Source organism: Gopherus flavomarginatus, chromosome 8, assembly GCF_025201925.1.
Source record: "Gopherus flavomarginatus isolate rGopFla2 chromosome 8, rGopFla2.mat.asm, whole genome shotgun sequence".
Classification (NCBI taxonomy): Eukaryota; Metazoa; Chordata; order Testudines; family Testudinidae; genus Gopherus; species Gopherus flavomarginatus.
The window spans coordinates 23517763-23538553 of NC_066624.1; the positions used below are offsets into that span (position 1 = coordinate 23517763).

At 46.8% G+C, this 20791-nt stretch overlaps 1 protein-coding gene across 1 annotated transcript in view; it reads right to left on the reverse strand.

Annotated features, from left to right (window-relative positions):
• LOC127056630 (V-set and immunoglobulin domain-containing protein 4-like) overlaps positions 1–17268 on the reverse strand; it is a 19680-nt gene extending 2412 nt beyond the window's left edge. Inside the window, exons 1-6 of the mRNA XM_050964717.1 lie at positions 17150–17268; positions 12197–12553; positions 6883–7164; positions 6471–6548; positions 1653–1766; positions 213–234 (exon numbers count right to left, since the gene is read on the reverse strand). Of these exons, the coding sequence (XP_050820674.1) occupies positions 213–234; positions 1653–1766; positions 6471–6548; positions 6883–7164; positions 12197–12553; positions 17150–17204 (908 nt within the window). The 5' untranslated portion in view covers positions 17205–17268. The remainder of the gene's footprint in view (positions 1–212; positions 235–1652; positions 1767–6470; positions 6549–6882; positions 7165–12196; positions 12554–17149) is intronic.
• Positions 17269–20791: the final 3523 nt, after the last annotated feature.

The following is a 20791-nucleotide window of genomic DNA, read 5'->3' on the forward strand; positions in this document are numbered from 1 at the left end:
TCATTCAAGAACATTTCTATCGCTGTCCCCTGTGTGAATAACTAAACCTTCATGCTGTCAATCACATACACCATTAAGCTATTCAAACCTCTCCTCCTGTATAACCAAAGAGGACATTCATTCTTCACTTGGCAAATAGTTTTCCTGCCACAGAAATCAATATTACAATCCCAGAAGTTCCCTCAGCATGACAGGTGATGAATCTTACTTACTATGTTACTTTATATGGATTATCTGAAAAAAAGAACAAAACACAAATGTGAAAATGTTGCATTTTATTACCCCACACACAGAAAATCAGTTTTCTTTAAAAAATGTGCTCATTGAAAGGTTTAATAATGATAAATGGCACTTACATAGCACTGTATAAAGTTTTTATAGTAGTATACAGACATTAAGAAATCCACTCTAGCACCCTGCTAAGTAAGTTTTTTGTTACCATTTTACAGATGGGGAAATGGAGGCATGGAGTGGTTAATGACCAGCTGAAAGTCACAGCTGAGCTGGGATTAGAAACCAGGAGTTCTCACCTCCCAGCCTTGTGTTCAGTCCACTACATTTTGCTGCTCTTCCCTAGCTGATATTTCTGTACAACAATTACCATAACTATCTGGTTTTGAAATTCCCATTTCTGAAATGAACACTAGAAAGCTCTTACTATTGAGACTGGATGTATCGTGCCTGCCCAGCTAAGGAGCAGACATTAAAGTGGATTTAGCCTCTGGTGACTGGTTATCTGGGGCCCAGATTCTCTGTGTCTGGCACATGACCTCTCTTGGTCTCTTGTATGCAGGCAATGGCTACACCAAGTGAGGCAAGAAGAAACAGTTACCCCCTGATTCACCAGTAGGATCCATGCTGAGCTGGTCTCAGCTACACTCGTAGACCTACTCAAGTTCTGTAGTCAGTAGGAGATGTGCTGAGTATTGGTGTCAACTGGAGGCTGCTTTTAGAGAATGGAACCGTGCTGATTTCCTAGCAACGATCTTTGGAGCACACAATTGCAAGATGTGCATTCACAGTCCTGCAATGGATAGGCAGAGTACCCTCAGTTCAGTGCTCGTAGGAAATCTAGGAAGGCAGGCACTGTGATTATGATTACCCTGTCCATTCCCTTCCTTGATAGAACATGCCTGCCCCCTTGTGTTCATATATGAGAAGTGACTCATTTTCCTTTCCTTGTATTGCATCAGTATTCTAATTTGGGACCAGCTTATTCCTTCTAGTCTATATGCTGGATGGAGGAAAGCTGCTTAGAATATTATTTCTTCTTACTGATTTTCCATGTATGTAAACTAGGCCTGTGAGTAGCCTGTGGGAATGCAATGTGACTACTGGCCTGCTGGGAAGACCTCATTTATCTGGAATGAGTTACACCTAAACTTCGGAGGAGGGAGGGGGGAAAAAATCACATGTATCCAAGAGAACACTCCCCATCCCATCCTCCATCTGCACACACATCTCTCCCATGACTCAGACCACATTTCTGTCAAATGCTTTGAGCAAACATCTTAAGGTTTTTAAAGCAGATCTCAAAACTGCCTCAGCTTTCTGTTGGCAGAATATTGGCCCCCTCCCTCAGAAATCCTCAGCAATAGAGCCAGCCTGAACACCCTGAGCAGCCCTGAGCTTCCTCAGCACACCCCACTCACCCTCCTTGATCTTTCTCCTGCACAAGACGACAGCGACGATAACAAAAACCACAGCCACACAGATCACAACCATCAGGATGATGAGATAGAGGGGCAGGCCGGTCCTCCGGGAGCCTAGATCAAAACAGCATAAGCTGAGGTTTCAAGCAAGGAAGCAGTTCTGCTTTGTAATTAATAAAGGCTGGAAGGAGGTTACTAGTGGAGTTCTTCAGGGATCAGTTTTGGGACCAATGTTATTTAACCTTTTTATTACTGACCTTGGCACAAAAAGCGGGAATGTGCTAATAAAGTTTGCGGATGACACAAAGCTGGGAGGTATTGCTAACACAGAGAAGGACCCGGATATTCTACAGGAAGATCTGGATGACCTTGTAAACTGGACTAATAGTAATAGGATGAAATTTAATAGTGAAAAGTGCAAGGTCATGCATTTAGGGATTAATAACAAGAATTTTAGTTATAAATTGGGGACACATCAGTTGGAAGTAACAGAGGAGGAGAAGGACCTCGGAGTATTGGTTGATCACAGGATGACTATGAGCCGCCAATGTGATATGGCTGTTAAAAAAGTTAATGCAGTTTTAGGATGCATCAGGTGAGGTATTTCCAGCAAAGATAAGGAGGTGTTAGTACCGTTATATAAGGCACTGGTGAGACCTCATCTGGAATACTGTGTGCAGTTCTGGTCTCCCATGTTTAAGAAGGATGAATTCAAACTGGAACAGGTTCAGAGACGGGCTACTAGGACGATCCGAGGAATGGAAAACCTGTCTTATGAAAGAAGACTCAAAGAGCTTGACTTGTTTAGCCTAACCAAAAGAAGGTTGAAGAGAGAGATGATTGCTCTTTATAAATATATCAGACGGATAAATAGCAGGGAGGATGAGGAATTATTTAAGCTTAGTACCAATGTGGACACAAGAACAAATGGATATAAACTGGACACTAGGAAGTTTAGATTTGAAATTAGATGAAGGTTTCTAACCGTTAGAGGAGTGAAGTTCTGAAACAGCTTTCCAAGGGGAGTAGTGGGACAAAAGACATATCTGGCTTTAAGACTAAGCTTGATAAGTTTATGGAGGGGATAGTATGATGGGATAGCCTAATTTTGGCAGTTAATTTGGCAATTGATCTCTGATTATGAGTGGGTAAGTATGCCCAGTGGTCTGTGATGGGATGTTAGATGGGATGGGATCTGAGTTACTAGAGAGAATTCTTTCCTGGGTGCTGGCTGGTGAGTCTTGTCCACATGCTCTGGGTTTAACTGATCGCCATATTTGGGGTTGGGAAGGAATTTTCCTCCAGGGCAGATTGACAGAGGCCCTGGAGGTTTTTTGCCTTCCTCTGCAGCATGGGGCACGGGTCACTTGCTGGAGGATTCTCTGCAGCTTGAGGTCTTCAAACCACAATTTGAGGACTTCAATAACTCCGGTTAGGGGTTTGTTATAGAAGTGGGTGGGTGAGATTCTGTGGCCTGCATTGTGCAGGAGGTCAGACTAGATGATCATAATGGTCCCTTTTGACCTCAAAGTCTATGAGTCTATGAGTCTAAAAACAGACAAACCATGATGATGGACCTTTCCCTTGGGAGCTGAATGTACTGACTGAGGCCTGGGTTATTATGTAGTTTTTGTTTGTTTCCCTTCCTCATACTGAGTCAGCCAGCTGGGACAAAGGGGCTCAGAGCAGAGGTAGTGGTTCAGTCAAATCTATTGTCTCACAGCTGGAGTTCCTGCACTTGCCTTTTGCTGTGATATTGGGGTCCATTGTGGTTTATGGTCAGCATCTCCATTCAGAGATGAAAGGAAGCCCCAGCTGACTGAGAAAGTAGGAGCTGTGCGGAGCAGAACTGTGCAAAATGTTCACATCCAAACACCAAACCATAAGAAACTCATCTGGTTTGGGACCTCATTAAAACTCTAGTTTCAGCTCATTTCATCCAAAGAGTCACCATGGTTCACAGACATTTTGAGACATGCTGGGATTTGTCACAAAAATTACAATATCTACTGTTTCACTGAAAAACTAGGTAAATCATGATAGTTCCAGCTGACTTTAACTTTGAGATTTTCAGTACATTTGAATCCTGAAACTCAAAGCAAACATCAGGAATCGGACAAACCCACAAGCACTGGAAGCTGCGAAGGAGGTGAACATAAGAATGGTCATACTGGGTCTGATCAAAGGTCCATCCAGCCCAGTATCCTGTCTACTGACAGTGGCCAATGCCAGGTGTCCCAGAGGGAGTGAACCTAACAGGTAATGACAGGGCCGGTGCAAGGATGTTTCGCGCCCTAGGTGAAACTTCCATCTTGCACTCCCCCCGCCCTGAGGCTCCCCCCCTCCACCCTGAGGCACCCCCCTTGCGGCAGCTCCCCACTCCCCACCCTCTGCCCTGAAGCACTCCCCCTCGCCCCAGCTCACCCCTGCTCCGAGCAAGAGCACCCTGAGCATGCCGTCGCTGCTTCACTTCTCCCCCCTCCCAGGCTTGCGGCGCCTAAGCTGATTGGCGCTGGAAGCAGGAGAAGTGAAGCAGCTCACTCCTGCCCCGCCTCCTCCCCAAGCACGCAGTCGCTGCTTCACTTCTCCCACCTCCCAGGCTTTTGGCACCAATCAGCGGGAGAAGTGAAGCGGCCACGGCGTGCTCAGGGAGGAGGTGGGGCAGGGGTGAGCTCGGGTGCGGAGTTCCCTTGCGTGCTGCGCCCCCACCCCTTACTTGCTGCAGGCGGCCCTCCCCACGCTCCTCTGCCCTAGTTCCCTCTGCCTAAATGCTGGCGGTGACTGGGGCGGCTGAAGATCCGGCTGCCACGGTTGCTGCCGAAGAAAATGGCATCCCCCAAATCCCAGCACTCTAGGTGACTGCCTAGGTTGCCTAAATGGTTGCACCGGCCCTGGGTAATGATCAAGTGATCTCTCTCCTGCCATCCATCTCCACTCTCTGACAAACAGAGGCTAGGGACACCAAGAAGGATTTGGACCTGCTGCCTCTACCTAGTCTTGGGCTGCCCCTCTGCAACCGCAGTACCCTTCTTGGCCTTTAACAAGGCCTGCAGCCTGAGGGTTTTCCAGGCTCACGCTCCCGAGCTCCTCTGGCTTTTCCCCACTTTAGGTACCCTGCTCAGTTCCCAGTAGCCAGGCCCATCTCTCTCAACAGCTAGAGAGAGACTGTCTCTTGGCTTCTGGCCCACAACTCTTTTATAAGGGTCAGCGACTCACTCTGCTTCTCATAGCTTTTCTCACTCTCTTACCCTGCTGCAGCCCTCTCCAGGGCTGTTTTTACCCTTCCAAAGCCGAGCGGGGTGATCACCCCTCTACACCCTGCAACAAAATCTACTGCCAGATGTCAGCATAGGAACTCCAGCTTGACTCTTTGACCTCCCTGCCCGCTGCTTGAAAGGTTTCCCCTTACCCACTGTCATGCCATGCGTTTCTGGAACTTGCACGTCACTCTCAGTTGCCAATGCTGTTGTGATCAGATTTGCAAATCAAGCAAGGTCCAGGTGATCATAATGGTTTACGAATCATTCAGCATCAGAAAGAAATCTGATTCTGGTCTATGAAGCAACTGTAGGACTGGAGGCAGGGCCGGCGCTTCCATTGAGGTGAACTAGGCAATTGCCTAGGGCGCCAGGATTTTTGGGGGGCGGCATTTTGCCGGGAGGGGGCGGCAGGCGGCTCCGGTGGACCTGCCGCAGTCGTGCCTGCGGGAGGGTCCGTTAGTCCGCAGCTCCGGTGGAGCTGCCGCAGGCATGACTGCGGACGGTCCGCTGCTCCTGCGGCTCCGGTGGACCTCCCGCAGGCACGGCTGCGGCAGCTCCACTGGAGCTGCAGAACAACGGACCCTCCGCAGAAATGGCCGCGGCATCTCCACCAGAGCTGCAGGAGTGGCGCGCGGGGTGGTGAAACGGCCATGCGCCTAGGGCGCGAAAAACTCTAGTGCCGGTCCTGACTGGAGGGCATTTCACTGTTTAACCTAATAAGTCAGTGAAACAAACCCTTTAGAGCCAGTGCTGCCCATGTACCCGCCAGGGTGACCATCCCTCTGGATAGAAAATGAAAGGCCCTGCTATGATACCTTTGAGCCCCCCAAAACCACTGGGGTGATAGGGGCATGATTAACGCCTCTGATTATCTTCTGCGGTACCAAATGGAGCTAAGGAAATCCATAGCTCCCCTATGTCCCCAAGTGTTAGAATGGCTGCCATCCCATGGAGACTGTAACCAAGCAGTCCACCAGCATGAGGCCATGTCTCCAGGGCCGGCTCCAGGCCACAGCGCGCCAAGCGCATGCTTGGGGCAGCATGCCACGGGGGGTGCTCTGCCGGTTGCCGGGAGGGTGGCAGGTGGCTCCGGTGGACCTCCCGCAGGCATGCCTGTGGAGGGTCCGCTGGTCCCGCGGCTCCGGTGGAGCATCCACAGGCATGCCTGCGGGAGGTCCACCGGAGCCACGGGACCACCAGACCCCCAGCAGGGAAGCCTACGGGAGGTCCACCGAAGCTGCGGGACTGGCAACCGGCAGAGCGCCCCCCGTGGCGTGCCGCCATGCTTGGGGCGGCAAAATTGCTAGAGCTGGCCCTGCATGTCTCCCAAGGAGCAAGGAAGAGTGGAGCTGGAAGTCACCTATGGCAGCAGAGGTCATTTCCAGCAAGCCACATGCCTCAGCAGCCTACAGACCATCTGTTAAAAGCTGGCTGCAAATGAGTGGACATGTCACACAGTCAGTTCATCCTCTCTATTGTTCACATACAACCACAATGAAAATATCACTTCATGTCCAGTCTCCAAGCTGCTTCCGATTCAGTACTGAGCAGGTCTCACCTCTTTCTGAGACAGGCTTGGCCATGGTGTTCGCCCTGTTCTCAGAGCTGGGTACTGTGGTTGCTGGTTTTGTGAGGTCTGTGAGAGAAATGACCACACGTCAGATTCTGCTACTCCTTCAATTTACAAATTGGATAAATACAAAATCTTTAGGGGGAAGTTGGAAGCCTCCCATAATGCACTTTATTGTGCAATACTATATCATTGGAGGGTGCATGACATTTCTCTGACCCCGGCCAGTGAGCTGAGTGATCCCAAAGCATGCGGATTGACAGCCATTATTGTTTTAACCTAGCAAGTGTCACTATAAATGTCTAATCCTTTTTAAAATCCTCTAAGCCATTTGCCTCATTATCATCCTGCAGCTGGGAGTGTCTCAGAGACCACCAAGCACTAGTTTGGGGGCACTTACCCCTCACAGTCAGCTGCACTGCATCACTCTGCTGTTTGACTTGCGAGCTTGCTTTGTTTTCTGCTTCACAGTAATAGTTCCCCGTGTCAGACGTTTGCAGAGAATCAAACATGAGTACGGCATGATTGCTCACAAGCACTGTGTTTCCTCCTGGCTCTCCCTTGAACCAACGGTAGGTGATGGGTGGGGACCCATTGGCAGAGCACGTCAGGCTTGTCCTAGCCCCTTTTGGTACAGTGAATCCCAGATTGCCTGCTATGATGGTGGGTTTAGTCACTGAAACTGAAAAACAGAGGGAAAGGGATTTGGGTCAGTAGTTAAGAACTCCATAGCATTCATCACCACACAATTTTGACAGGGTTCCATGCCCCGTTTTCTGTCCTACCTCCAGTCTCACAATTAGACCAGTATGTTTTTGGAGCAGTCAGCCATTTTGAAAAAAAATATTTTTTATGGGGAACATTAGGGCTCTGTGTGTGTGTGTTTTAATGTGTTAAGGTTAGAAGAAAAAAGGATTTATTTACACATTCTTAGAGAAAAATAATTTTATAGGCATTTTTAAGTGGATTATCACCAAGTGATAGAGAAAGGAAAAATGTTAGAAAAGAGAGAGTTTTAAAACTGCAAAAAAGAGATATGTTAACAGGTCTTTTTAGAGAAAATAATTACGCATTTTTGAAAGAAAAGTATTATATTAATTTAAAAAGAAAATATGGTTTATGTACTCATATTATTTTGCCATAAAGTCTGAAAAATAACTCTGTGCCTTTTGAAATAAAGAACAGAGCATGCATTTTTAGAGAAAATAAACAAGACACAAAGTGAGAGAGAACAGCTAAGAAAAGCAAAAGCATCTTAGTCTGTTACAGAAAAAGGAAAAATAAAGGGAAAGAGAAAGATGTAAAGCATGAGTGGGCAAACTTTTTGGCCCGAGGGCCACATCTGGATATGGAAATCGTGTCGTGGGCCACGAATACTCATGGTTCCCGGCCAATGGGAGCTGCAGGGTCAGCACTTGGGGGAGGGCCAGCGTGTGGAGCCCCTGGCTGCCCCTATGCATAAGAGCCAGAGGGGGCACATGCTGTGGCTTCCAGGAGCCATGTGGAGCCACAGCACGTGCGGAACAAGGCAAGCTCCAGACCCCGCTCCCTGTCAGGAGCTCGAGGGCCAGATTAAAATGTATGAAGGGCTAGATGTGGTCCCTGGGCCATAGTTTGCCCATCTCTTAGTAAAGCATCAAGAAGGCCTCTGTCACTGAGCACATGGCAGAGAGAAGAGAAAATCATCTAACTCCTGCAGCTACTTCTAGAAAAATTCCAGCAATTCTGAGGGACAAGGTGAGTGAGGTAATATCTTTTAATGGATCCACCTCTGTTACTAAGAGAGACAAGCTTTTGATCTACACAGATCTGGTTCCTTGAAAAACTTATTAGCTACTCATGCTACACAATCTATTCCACCTTGTATTTAGTTGTGACATTCTGAGTTAATTTCACAGACCTGAAGATGTTTACAGGCTAAGAGACTTTTGCTTTTTTTGTTGATCTCTCTCACTTTGTGTCTTGTTTATCTTCTCTAATATACATGCTCTATCCTTTATTTCAAAAGACATACAATTATTTTTCACACTTTTTTCCAAAGTAACTTAAATGCATAAACAATATTTTTTCCTAAAAACTAATATTTAATACCTTTATTTCTAAAAATGCATAAAATATTTTTTTCTCTGTAAAGATTTCAACATATTTAAGTATCAGAGTGGTAGCCATGTTAGTCTGGATCTGTAAAAAGCAACAAAGAGTCCTGTGGCACCTGATAGAGCAGGGGTAGGCATGGGTGCCAAAGGCGGCACACGAGCTGATTTTCAGTGGCACTTACACTGCCTGGGTCCTGGCCACTGGTCTGTGGGGCTCTGCATTTTATTTAATTTTAAATGAAGCTTCTTAAACATTTTAAAAACCTTATTTACTTTACATGCAGTAGTAGTTCAGTTAAATATTATAGACTTATAGAAAGAGACCTTCTAAGAACGTTAAAATGTATGACTGGCATGCAAAATCTTAAATAAGAGTGAATGAATGAAGACTCAGCACACCACTTCTGAAAGGTTGCCAATCCCTGTTATAGACTAACAGACCTATTGGAGCATAAGCTTTCGTGGGTGAATACCCTCTTAGTCATATGAATGACGAAGTGGGTATTCACCCACGAAAGCTCATGCTCCAATAAGTCTGTTAGTCTATAAGGTGCCACAGGACTCTTTGTCAACATATTTAAGAAACTTTTCTCTTTTCTGCAATTTTAAAACTCTCTCTTTTTGGACACTTTTCCTTTCTTTATCACTTTGCTAGAATCCATGTTATTTTGTAAATTATCTAAAAATGTTATAAAATTATGTTTCTTTAAAAGTGTCTACAAAATCTATTTTCTTCTAACCTTAACATGTAAACACACACACACACACACACACACACACACACACACACACACACTCCTAAGGTTCCCCATGATCTTTTTTTATTTTTTTCAAAATTTCCAACTGTGCCAAAAGTGTACGTGTCTGAATATGAGACTGGGGCAGAACATAAAACAAAAGAGGGGCTTGGAAACCTGTCAGAATTATATGGTGACAAATGCTATAGAGTTCTTAACTATGTAGGTCTGAATTATCCCAACACTGGGTGAGGGGGCGTTTATTATACATTTGGAGGACAGTATGAGGCCAGATCTGGATTTTATGTCTCTTCAGATGCAGGTTTCAGGCCTTTCTCCAGACTAAAGTTATTCATTGCCTGCACATATCCTGCTTAGTTCATGGCTGCCTGGTGACCGCTTTGCTCCAGCTATGCTAGTGCAATATGGCTGCCAGGAATACCCCAGCACAGAAGACTTTCTTTGGCAGATGCTGAGCCATCTCACTGCCCTTTTGCATTTGCTCACCACCCATGGAAAGAGTTGTGATGAATCTGCCAAGCAGGGAACTACCCATTCCCATCAACCACCTCCCCACCCCATTTCATCTTCCACAGGCCAGGTAGGAGGAGGGGGCAGTAGACCTGAAGAGTCCTAACTCTCAATTTGATTCCCTTCCCCCACCTCCTGCAACCATAAGAACAGCCTCATTTTGAGTTAGAACTGGTTAAGCCTGAGTATCTAGAGTATTTTCAAACTTTCCCTTTCTTGCTGGTACCCAGCAGGGCAAGTTCCTAAAAGGCCTAGCCACTGAAGTGCCCTCAGGGCTTGCCCCAGCATCACAGTACCCCTGGCATGCTACTAACACCTTTGTGTTCCACAGTACTGAACAGCTACATCCGTCAGAGTTTTCCTGGGGATGCTGTTGTTGGGGATGATCTGGAGTGGGGAGAGAGCATAGCTGGGGTCTGCACCATCACAGGCATGAATTCTATCCTCTGTCTTGTTTCCCCTGCATTACGGTGGGACTAGTGCCAGTTAGAGTTCCCAACTTTCTACTCAGACAAAGCCGAACACCCTTGCCCTGCCTCTGCCCCACTTCCGAGGCCCTGCCCAGGGCCTGCCCCTTCTCTGAGGCCCCGCCCCCACTCACTCCATCCCTCTCCTTCTGTTGCTCACTCTTCCCACCCTCACTCCTCACCAGGCTGCCTCAGGGGGCTGGGATGAGGGCTCCAGCTGGGGTTGCCGGCTCCAGTGTGGGGCCAGGGATGAGGGATTTGGGGTGCAGGAGGGGGCTCCAGGATGGGGGGGAGTATGGTAGAGTGCTCCCGGCTGAGGCAGGGGTTGGGGTGTGGGAGGAGGTTTGGGCTCTGGGCTAGGGGTGCAGGTTTTGGGCTGTTGCCAGAAATGAGGGGTTCAGGGCATAGGTGTCGACCTCTGCTTGCGCCGATGGCTGCTCGACCCCCCTCTGCCTCCAGCCCTGCCCCAGCTCCACCCCTGCCCTGCCTCCTCCTGCCCCTGTCCGCCCCCATTCCAACCCCTTCCCCAAAGTTCCCATCCCAACTCCACCCCCTCCCTGCTCCTATTCTGACTCCTTCCTCAAATCCCTGCCCTGGCCCCACCTCCTCCCCTGACTGTGCCACATTCCCGCTCCTCCTTCATCTCTCCTGGAGCTTGCTACTCTGCCAAACAGCTGTTTGGCACTGGCAAGTGCTGGGAGGTAGGTGGAGGAGTGGGGACGCGGCGCACTCAGGGGAGAAGGTGGAGGAGGAGGTGAGGAAGGGTGGGAGGGTGGGGAGGGGAGCTTGGCTGCCGGTAGGTGCAGAACACCCACTAATTTTTCCCCATGGCTGCTCCAGCCCCGGAGCACACATGGAGTTGGCGCCTCTGGTTCAGGGTGCGGGAGGGAGCTCCGGGCTGGGGTAGGGGGTTGGGGTACTGGGGGGGGGGGTTGGGCTCTGGCTGGGGGTGCAGGCTCTGATGTGGGGCTGGGGATGAGGGATTTGGGGTGCAGGAGGGGGCTCCAGGCTGGGGGGTTTGGAGTGCAGGAGGGGGCTCTGGGCTGGGGTAGGGGGTTGGGCTGTGGGGGAGTGTGATAGCTCCAGCTGGAGGTGTGGGCTCTGGGGTGGGGCAGGGGATGAGGGGTTTGGGATGCAGGAGGGTGCTCCAGGCTGGAATCAAGGGGTTTGGAGGGCGGGAGGGGGAATCAGGGCTGGGGCAGGGGCCTGGGAAGGGGTCAGGGGACAGTCAATGGCCTGCCAGGATCCCTTTTAGACTGGCTGTTCCAGTCGAAAATTGGACATCCGGTCACCCTAGCTGCGAGTGCAGTGAGGAAGAGGTATGGAGCTCGAGAATCCATTGGAAATGCTGGCCCCAACCCTGCGGATATGAGGAGTCAGTGTGCAGGGGCGGCTCCAGGCCCCAGCACGCCAAGCGCATGCTTGAGGTGGCAAGCCATGGGGGGCGCTCTGCCAGCGCTGCAAGGGCGGCAGACAGGCTGCCTTCCGCAGCTTGCCTGCGGAGGGTCCGCTGGTCCCGTGGCTTTGGTGGACCTCCCACAGGCGGGCCTGCAGAGGGTCTGCTGGTCCCGTGGCTTCGGTGGACCTCCCGCAGGCGGGCCTGCGGAGGGTCTGCTGGTCCCGCGGCTTCGGTGGACCTCCCGCAGGCGGGCCTTCGGAGGGTCCGCTGGGCCCGTGGCCTTAGCGGACCTCTCGCAGGTAAACCGCCGGAGGCAGCCTGCCTGCCTTGCTTGGGGTGGCGAGATCCCTAGAGCCGCCCCTGTCAGTGTGGCCTGGAAGCCCCTCTGCATAACCCCATCCCCACCAGATCTGCAGCCAGCTCAGTCAAGTGCTTTATGACTGACAAATGTTACACAGGTGCAAGGGTTTATTACTGGATTTACCTTTAACAACCTTAACTGTAGTGGTTCTCTCCTTTGTTAGCAGGCTGTTGTTCTGGGCTCTCCAGGTGACTTTGCAAGTGTAGTGTCCACTGTCCGTCATTTCAAGCTTCTCAATTTCAAGAGAGACATCCCCTGGCCTGTATTTTGGGACGCTGACTCTACCTCTGTACCGTGACAACATGATGTGATCACCAGAGCTATCCCTTCGAAAGACGGTGGCAGGGCTTTGATCTCGGAACAGGGTCCAAATGACAGTTTGCTGCACAAAGTCCTGGGAAGGCCCATAGACACATGGCAAGGTGATGGAACTCTTCCATGTCCCTTCAATGTCGTGGGTGCCAGTCAGTTCCAGGATGGCTGCAGAAATCAGGAAATGAGAGATGGAAATAAAAGAGGAAATAATATCAGCAACACCAAACCATGCTGGATGCACCACCAGGTTGAGCTCACCAAGCCACAGATCATTTTATATGTGCTGTTTGTTATTACCATCTGAATCCAGGACTGTCAGTCATACCATTGACTGCATCCAGGGGCCTGAACAATCCTTCCAGCTCCCTGGTTATTTTTGTTGCTCTTTTCTGAACTGTCTCCCATTTTCAATACCTTTCTGCTAAGGAGATGTAATAGATCTGAATATAACATCCCAGCTGTGCTGACCACAAGTCCACAGAAAGGAGCACCATTACCTCCTTTTCCCAGGATTGTGGTTATATATTCATATTACCTCTAAGTACACGGTTGTTTTGGATCTTTCAGCTCCAAAGAGTTCCTTAGTTTTCTGATTGGATCTGGTGCCCCAATACTCTACCATGCACGTCCTTTTCACAGCATGACTAGCCAGTGCTTCTCCCACCCCTTCACGCACACCTGTCCATCATATATGGGAGGAAGGAGGGGAAAAAAATCATCCCCACTGCTCTAATGCCTTTAAGATATTTAGGGCCAAATTCTGCATTTAGTTACACCAAAGGAAATCCAGACTGTAGTAGTATCAGAGGGGTAGCCCTGTTAGTCTGGATCTGTAAAAGCAGCAAAGAGTCCTGTGGCACCTTATAGACTAACAGACGTTTTGGAGCATGAGCTTTCGTGGGTGAATACGCACTTCGTCGGATGCATGTAGTGGAACATCCGACGAAGTGGGTATTCACCCACGAAAGCTCATGCTCCAAAACATCTGTTAGTCTATAAGGTGCCACAGGATTCTTTGCTGCTTTTACAGACTGTAGTAGGTTTACTCTGCATTTACACCAGTATACCTGAGATGAGAGCCTGCCCTTTTGTCTCAATATTCAATTTGGAACTTGGAAAACAGAGATGGAAAGTTTCACAACTCTTAAAGTTTCCATTGGAGCATTTCCATTTATTTCTCAAATATTGTCAAGAGTCCTGCAGTAGTTTTCCTTGAATATTGTGAAATTATCAACAGCTATGAATGTATTTTGTATTCTCTCAGCATTGGCCTTTTAAAATCCTAATGTCCACTGTCTAAGGCATTAAAGGCATAGAAGCCATCTGTGTTGTGCAAACAAAGTACCAAATAGACACAATGCACCAGATTCTCAGCTGGTATAAATCTGTGTAGCCCTGTGAGACAAAGGACTCGACTGAGATCAATGAAGCTACACTGATTTACAACAGCTCAGGATCTGGCATTTTAATACATGCAGCAGAGGACTATGAATATCCATGTCTAGGAATCAGTTCTGGAGAATTATTGGAAAAACTAGAACAATGAGCAGAAGCAAGATTAAAAGGGAGAGTCTTGGTTGCAATCAGGACCGGCGCTAGGGGTTTTAGCGCCCTAGGCGCACGGCAATTTCGCCGCCCCGCGCCCTGGTCCCGCGGCTTCGGTGGACCTCCCGCAGTCGTGCCTGTGGAGGATCCGCTGGTCCGCGGCTCCGGTGGAGCTGCCACAGTGGTGCCTGCGGGAGGTCCACCGGAGCTGTGGGAGCAGCCGACTGTCCGCAGGCACGAGTGCGGCAGCTCCACCGAAGCCGCCTGCCTCCCCCTCCAGCAAAATGCTGCCCACCAATAATCCTGGTGCCCTAGGCAATTGCCTAGGCCGCCTAAATGGAAGCGCCGGCCCTGGTTGTAATCTAGACCAGGGCAATGTCACTGAGAGTCATTATCAAGCTCTTCGTACTAGACAGTTCTTTGGCCTGCATTATATGAAGTTGGTGGTGGGTCTCTGCCAACTCCTTATCATAGGTGACCACATCCCCATCATTGCCATGCCAGTTAGCACTTCTTGCCCACTTGCCAGCAGTCTCCCCAGAGAGGCCAAAATTAAACAACTCACAGATAGCGGATTCCCCTCTCATCCTACAAGTCACAGGTATCCCAGACCAACCAACATGACGGGGAGTATTCACGGAGTTTGGGCTGCAGGACATGGGTCCTCTGCCAGTTATAACAAACATCAGACATGCCGACATTAGAGATAATGTGCCTGGGCAGATGCAAAGACTGGGATGAATTCTTTGGGAACTATGTCTACTTCAATCATAATGAAAGCCCTGGTGTCAGATTCAGAAAAGATTTGCTTTGAATAATGCAATAATGAGACCTGGAATTGAGTGAGGAAATTACAAATCTGGTCACACAAAGGCCAGATCTCTGACACAGAACACAATGCAACCACAACAAAAAACCAACAAGAAAATACTCTAAACTTTGTCCAAAAAGATGACAAGAAGCAAACGAACCGCAGGAACTAGCTGGATACAAACAGAAAACTTGAAAACAGGAAGTGGTGATCATGGTAGCTCTAAATGGAACCTTTTCCAGCTGGGAAGAACTTAGCTGAAGAGTCAGCTTTGAGGTTTATTCTTTTATTTATACTGTGAACTGGAGCAGAGTGAAATATATACAATATATTCCAAACATTTTGAAAGGCCAAGTTATCTTAGAAATGAAGAATGACACAGCTGGGCTCAAAGGGGGCTGGGCCTTTTAGGGGAGTCGGCTAGCAAAAAACAAATATGATTTAAGGAAGACAGAAGGAAAATAACCAATGTTGGAACAAAAGCACTGAAGTATAACGTATATGCTGAACAGAACAGCCCTGCAGTATGCTCAGTAGTAGTTGGCAGTGTAACCTCCTCGGCTCGTATGAGTTGAACAGGGTCAGATTTGGGAGGCTCCAAGAATAGTCGAGTCTATATTGGGGATTTACAGAACAGTAACCTGGTCTTTTGCTCTTGGTAAAGAGACACGTTTTTATGAAAAAACTTACATTGTCCTACCTACCTAGCTGTATTTTAAGGAACCTATGTGCTTTGCCCCAACCCTACATGCTTTCTGGTAAAGTTCACTGGAAACTTAGAAAGCTTTACTCCATATTTCCTGGATTGTGCATGTTGCTTTGTGCTGTTAAACAGCTGCTGTGTTTCAGCCCAGAGCTTGCTGCATTTTTCAGAGTGATACGATTACTATATCCCAAAGGAGAGACTACCAGATGTAATGGGATAAACAGAGCAAAAGGAAACCGATGCTGAAACATTTTCAAACAGGAAATATTTCCTACCAGTGAGAGCTGTTTAACTGGGTTATAGCTTCCCAAGGGAAATGATGGGGTTCCCATCTCTAGGGGGATTAAAAATTAAAGTGGCCAAAACCACAGAGAATGTATTTTAGAGAACATTCCTCCATTGGTCAGAGGAATGGGTTAGCTAACCTTCTAGAATACTACAAATATTCAAACATTTTCATTTTCGAGACCATTCCATAAAAGTGGGAAAATCTCTTTTAGACCCTCTCCCCTCCTCCTCTCCCAATCCCCCACCTTCCATAAAATTGATCCCTGAATCACTGGTCTCATGCAGTAAACCTGTGAACTGGGACAAGAATTCTTTGGGGTGGTCCAGATCTGCATCTGGTCTTCTTGGTTCATGGCCATCTTTATAAGACGAATCCCAACCAGAGCACTGGATCGAAACTATTGGCAGGTTTGCATTTGGAGCCACAATTCTTATCTCATCTCCAAGTTCTGTGAATCTTGGCTCACTCTCCCAGTTTATCAGATGCTCGTCCAAATTTCAGCCTCATAAATACTCAGAGAACTGCTGAAGCTCATTAGCAAATGACTTCAGAATGTTCCTCAAAGTCCAGCTTTTACTTTTCGTCCCTCCTGGTCCCCTTTTCTGAAAGTCTCCTGTTCCTTTTAACTCCGTTTAAAACAGAACTCCAAATAAGCAACTGAAATAGGAGTTCACATACATCTAACCTTCTACTTTTGCATCACAAACCATGACTGGTGCCTTCCCCCACATTCTTTCCTAAAACATGGGAGTAACTCAGGGCTTCCACACACACCTTTCAAAGCAGTATCAACATTTTCCCCTTATCTTGTTTTCCAAGTTCTTCCTAATGCAGTGCAGATTTACTGGTAAAATGTGAGCACATTTCATTTGAAACTGCAGCACTACATAAAATGACAGCTCAGATTCTGATCTCAGTTACGAGCGTAGCTAGCGTAACAGAGTTCTGGAGATCAGAATCTGTCTGGAGGTAAGCCAGGGGTGCAGCTCTAGCCAGCATTGTAATTAGGATACCCACCAGCACAATTCTGAAAAGTTGTTACGTTCCAAAAGAAAGAATGTATTCCAACCATACAATGAACTTTTCAGAAACTAAAATGCCAGAGAAGAAACTCTCTCAGTATCCTGAACAATCTTATTTTGTTCTAACTCTGGGCACATTACATCTGACAAATTGCTTAATGCTGGGCTGTTTGTTACATTCTCAAAAACATCTCCCAGTTGCATGTGATGCAAAATGACTGTAAATGTGTATTAGCTGCAGAACTAAGGTTCTGGTTTTCACAGCATTTTTAATATTTATTCTTCTATCAACAACGTACCTATACAAACAATCAGCTAACACACATGGGGATGTCTGCACCTGTAGAGTAACTTTCCCTGAATATGAAAAGCATTTGCATTTACTCACCATTGCAGAAGATGAAGGAATTCACAAGTGCCACTAACCACATGAACTTTTCCATTTTCACAGGACTGCAGCTACTTCTCTCTTACGCAGAACTCAGTGAGACAGACCCGCTCTGCCAGGGTCAGAAGCCAAGTCAGCAATACTTCCTTTTCTTCACTTATTATATCATCTGGGATCTAGAGCTGCTGTTGCTGCTCCTCTCTTTTCCTTCCTTCTTTCACAAAAAATACAAGTTACATTCTACTGGCGGTTGAAGGTGTTGTGTGACTGTTCTACAGATAGGAGAGATCCTAATGGAGGATGGAGTTAATAAGAAGTTTCTAATAATCTTTTCTTTTCCATTTCATATTTACCTTGAGTCTATCTACCTTGCTTATCATTCACTTGATTTTTTTTCAAGTAACTTCTTCCTTTGAGTCTCTTTATAACTTGCTATTTTTTCTGCTTTCTTCTCTTTCATGTTTTCCATTCTTTTCTCAGTGTATATATACACACACACAAGAACGATGTTAAAAGAACATTTTTAAGGTTGAAAAGTCAAACACTCTAAAGTTAGGAAGTACCTCAGTTAAGGTTGTGCAACCTGAATTTGGCCTGCTTGACCATATTTATTATGATACAATCTTTAACTACATGAGCACATACTATTTTTCTGTAGGAGTCCCTGCCTTACTCAGTGCACAGGATGGATGGTGCTCACCGAAAATTGTATTTTATCCTCACTGTTCAATGTGTGGGCCCATCCCTTATTTACTGCACACTTTCAAACCCTGCGCTGAAGGCAGAATTATTAATTTTCTCCTGGACTTTTCTATGGCACTTATCACAATCATTTTGGAGTGCTTAATTGATATTCCTGTGATGAGGAACTGAGGAATGGACAGATTAAGGTCAAAAGAATCCACTAATTTTGGGTGCCCAATCTGAGACACCTAGGACTTGATTTTTCAAAGTCCTTAGCATTACATAGTATGTTCTAAGTTCAAAGCACAGCTGCCATTGACTTCAGTTACAGCGGTGAGTGCTCAGCACTTCTGCAAATGGGACCTCAGGTTATCAAGTTAGGCACTCAGAAAATGAGGAACACACAATTGATGACCACCAGTGAAAAGTTTGATTTAAATTACTTTCCTAGCATCACTCAGGAGCTCTGTGGCTGAGGCAGGCATAGAATCCTGTTCCCCGGGGCAGCATTTAATTACTTTAACCATGACCTGCTTCTTTCTCTTCCTGCAATCCCCGGCCTTATTCACTACACACTTTCCACTTCTCAGTTCTCTGACACTTCAGCTAATGAAGGAACTGATAGCAGTAGTAGATAGTCACACTTCACATGCACCAGAACTAAAAGAGGATGAGACACATACCTACTGGAAAATTATCACAGCTAAGAAATGGCAAGACTGAGAAATCTTGGGGTCCATTCCAGGCTCTGAAGAAGGTGTGGTCTAGGGGGCACAGTCTCTCCTGTCCATTGCCCTCAAGGTTGATCTCTTCTGCCCCATCACCTCCAATCTATCCCTGTCCCAGGCCTGTCTGTTCCCCATCCCTGTCTCCCTGTCCCAGTCTCCCCACTCAACCAGTCAACCACCTTTTCCCCTCAGTTATAATTTCTTCCCCCTCCTCCAGTGCCAGTCTCCTTATCCCAACCTACTCCTTCCCTCCTCCTCTTTTATTCTCTTTGCATTCAAATAAGACAGCATTCTCCTCCAAGCTGCCTTGGCACCAACAGGGAGGTCATCGAAACCAATGGAGAGACAGGCTCTCTGCTCTCAGTTCCAGTTCTTGGACAAATCCTGATGCAGCCCACCTGGGCGCTACGATTACCGGAAAAGTCTGGCTTTCCCCATAGCTCTGGGCTGGAGTATGCTCAGTTGCTCTGTGGGGATGGTGCATGTACAGTCTGGTTACAGGTGGAAGCTGTGTGGGGATGGAGCATGCTTAGTTTGGTCAGCCCTGGGAACTGAGAGAGACTCAAGCAAGCTCAGGGAGGGCTGAATCTTTGGAGATTTTAACTTCTAAAATAAAACAAGTCTCCACTGAGCATGTGCAAACTACAGTTGTTTTAAAGTTTATATATTGGCCAAATTTGGTCAGATTTTTACAGCAACAGTAAAGGGCATATTCCTGACACAAAGGCCTCCACCCTGCCAATTTTCAAGTCCCTGTGCCAAAGCCGTTGAAAGATGAGATGTCAGAATTTTTTAGTATGGGCAAAACAATGCATTTTCCCCTATCCTTGTCCTCTGAAATGGGTGAACTGCTTTGACTGAAATTTCCCCAAAATATTCAGCCTGCTGCAAATGCTCAGCATAGAAAATTTGAGCCCAAACAGCAAATGTATAAGGAGCTGAAAACAGGTTTTAGAATGGGAAGTAAGCGACCTTAAAAACTGGTGGTGCTACCAGCCTTGCCTATGATACATGAACCATAGTGCAGGTGCAATGGTTTATAAAGGAAGCATTTATTGCATTGTTGACCTCATTCCTCTGCTTATTCCATTTCCCTGTTCATAGAAAGCAGTGTTACAGAACTGAAAAAAAACCAAAAACCCACAATACGTTATGTGTAGTCTTTTCATTGTAACTCACTATATGTCAGTGGTTCTCAAACTTTTGTACTGGTGACTCCTTTCATATAACAAGCCTCTGAGTATGACACGCCCCCCATAAATTAAAACCACTTTTTTATACTTTTAACACCATTATAAATGATGGAGGCAAAGCTGGCTTTGGGTGGAGGCTGACAGCTCGCGACCTGCCCCCACCCCGTGTAATAACCTCACGATCCCCTGAGGGGTCCCAACCCTCAGGCTGAGAACCCCTGCTATAGGTCATTCTAAATAGTAATAAGTCTGGAATAGCAGAAGAAAAATATATATTTCAGGCTGAACATGTTCTGTTGAAACTTTTTTTTCAATAGAAAGTGGCCTTTCTACTAAAGGGAAATTTTCACACACACACAATATTTTCATTAATATTTTGGAAGGTCTCACCAAAGTACTGAAAACTCACCCCCACCTCCAATTTTTTTTAGTGTTCAGCAACCAAACACATTGTTTTTTGGTTGCAGAAAACCCAAATATATTCCAGAAAAAAAGTGTATTTGAATATTTTCCTTAGGAAAAAAATTATTATTTCCCAGCCACTTCTGGTCTACACACAGATCATCAAACAGGACGCCATAGAGCCCTTCTTACCAAGAACAAAGGATTGCCATATTATTTATGGGCATAAGAAATACAACCATGTTTTCCCAGGATATACTAATGCAAACTTTATAGCAGTCCTACAACACCACGTTATGTTTTTTGCCAGTTTTACTGTTTGCCTTTGATTCTTTGAGTCTTAATCTGTTTACCCCTACGAAGTACCTTCCTTTGTGTATGATGTTCCTGGAGTCATTTGTTGTTCATGTAGAGGGATGGGGTTTTTGCATGAATTAATTAGAATGTGAATACTATGTGGGATGGGGTCACGAATGAGAGGGAGATGCATACATTAATTTCAGTGTTCTTAGGCCAGGTGAGTGGATGAATAAAGTGGTTAAATTATAATTATGCTGGGCAAACCTGTTTATTGTGAGAAGCCTTTGGCAGAGCAGGAAGGGAAAGTCATCCTTTGGCCTAGATAGGTGATAGGA